General features: G+C 54.9%; 1 protein-coding gene across 1 annotated transcript in view; it reads right to left on the bottom strand.

Moving 5' to 3' along the window:
- LOC104134736 (plexin-A2) overlaps positions 1–1418 on the bottom strand; it is a gene marked incomplete at its 3' end in the record, with an annotated part of 94208 nt that overhangs the window by 89280 nt on the left and 3510 nt on the right. The window contains 1 exon segment of the mRNA XM_009648317.2: positions 1305–1418. This exon segment is cut by the window's right edge and continues 34 nt beyond it. Coding sequence (XP_009646612.1) covers positions 1305–1418 — 114 coding nt within the window.

Here is a 1418-nt window from a genome sequence, read left to right as displayed (position 1 = left end):
TGAGCTGGCTTCCAGCTGCAGCTCCAACTCCAAAGACCAACAGCAGGGTGGGGGTGGGGGGGTCCCCTCCACTTACACACCCCAAGGCCGTTTCCATGCTCATTTTAAATACAGAACTCCAGAGAGAGGACGAGAGAGGACCAAAGGCAAGAGATGCAATGGCTGGGCCTGACCAGCCTTTGCACCCTGCATACCAAAGAGTGGGTCAGAAGATAGAGAGGGGGGGAAGTCCCAGTTGGACTTCAAAATCCTAAAACCCACCAGAGCCCCCCCCCCTGCCCTGTGCTGGGGGGGGGGAAACCAGCGGGAGCATCTCTTTGCCCTGGGCAACTAGCCCCAGCTTGTGATGCAGAGGGTGAGGAATGTTATCTTCCAGGACCGATCAATCATCAACTGTCAGAGGGAAGAGCAGGAGGTAAGAGGCAGAGGGAAGCAGTGGGACTCTGCCCTGAGGCTTGGTTTCCAAAAGCAGCCAAGTTAACCCATTCCTATCTCTCCATGACCAACGGACCGTCCTGTCACCATCAGCAATTTTGCCAGCATCAAAAGCTTTCTAACTCATGGCGTTCTACACAAGTTGCAGAAGGATTGCTGGGAAACAAAACTATTGCAAGATTTCCATCAGTGTGTCAAAAAGGAGGAAAGATCCGAGACCTTGGACACAGGTTCACTGGAACTCAGAAATTGCAAGCCAGCTCCTCACTTGTCTCTAATCAGTGGCCCCTTATTGCCCTGATAACTTCTGCATCAGCACCACAAACACATCCCCCCCCCCCCAGTTTACTAAACAATAAAATGCAAAAAGCATTGACCACACGAACAACAGGGTGGCACTGGGACATCCAGGCAGGCGGTGCTGGCAAGAGCCGGCACGGTGCCGAGACCTGCACTACCCTGTGGCTGAAGGAGGCCGCTGGCTGGAAGCACGGGAAGGTGCCCTTGGTCCCTGCAGGGGGATGGCTCTGGAGCCCTCACGCTCATGGGAACTGCGTGGCCTCGCTTGGTCCCTTCTCCAAGAGCTGGCTGCAGCGGTTTCGGCTGCACCTTTCCCGAGGCTTGGCGCTCCTCCGCTTCCAAAGAAACCACAGCAACACCACTCTCTACTAACGGTGCTGACGGATGAACCTTGCCTCACCGATGCAAGGCTCTCTGTGACCCAAACCCTGCGATTTTTGCTCTTGACCAGCTCCCAGTTTCACGCTGGGAAATATCTATAAGACACAGCAGCAGCTACACGCATCGGAGACTCCCGAGAGAGATGAGAAACGGATCCTGGCTCTCCAAAGCCACGGAAATAAGCTTACCTTCTTCAGCTTGCCGGTCTTAGTCCCCACGAACACCACGCTGGACCCATTGTAGACGTAGGAAGCAACAGAAGTCATCCGGTCCCGGCTCGAGGGGAAGAGAGTCACTCCACT

This window comes from Egretta garzetta, unplaced genomic scaffold (assembly GCF_000687185.1).
Source record: "Egretta garzetta isolate BGI_Z169 unplaced genomic scaffold, ASM68718v1 scaffold801, whole genome shotgun sequence".
Lineage (NCBI taxonomy): Eukaryota > Metazoa > Chordata > Aves > Pelecaniformes > Ardeidae > Egretta > Egretta garzetta.
Note: the sequence above shows the minus strand (reverse complement) of the source record. Positions and strands in the feature narration are given on the sequence as shown.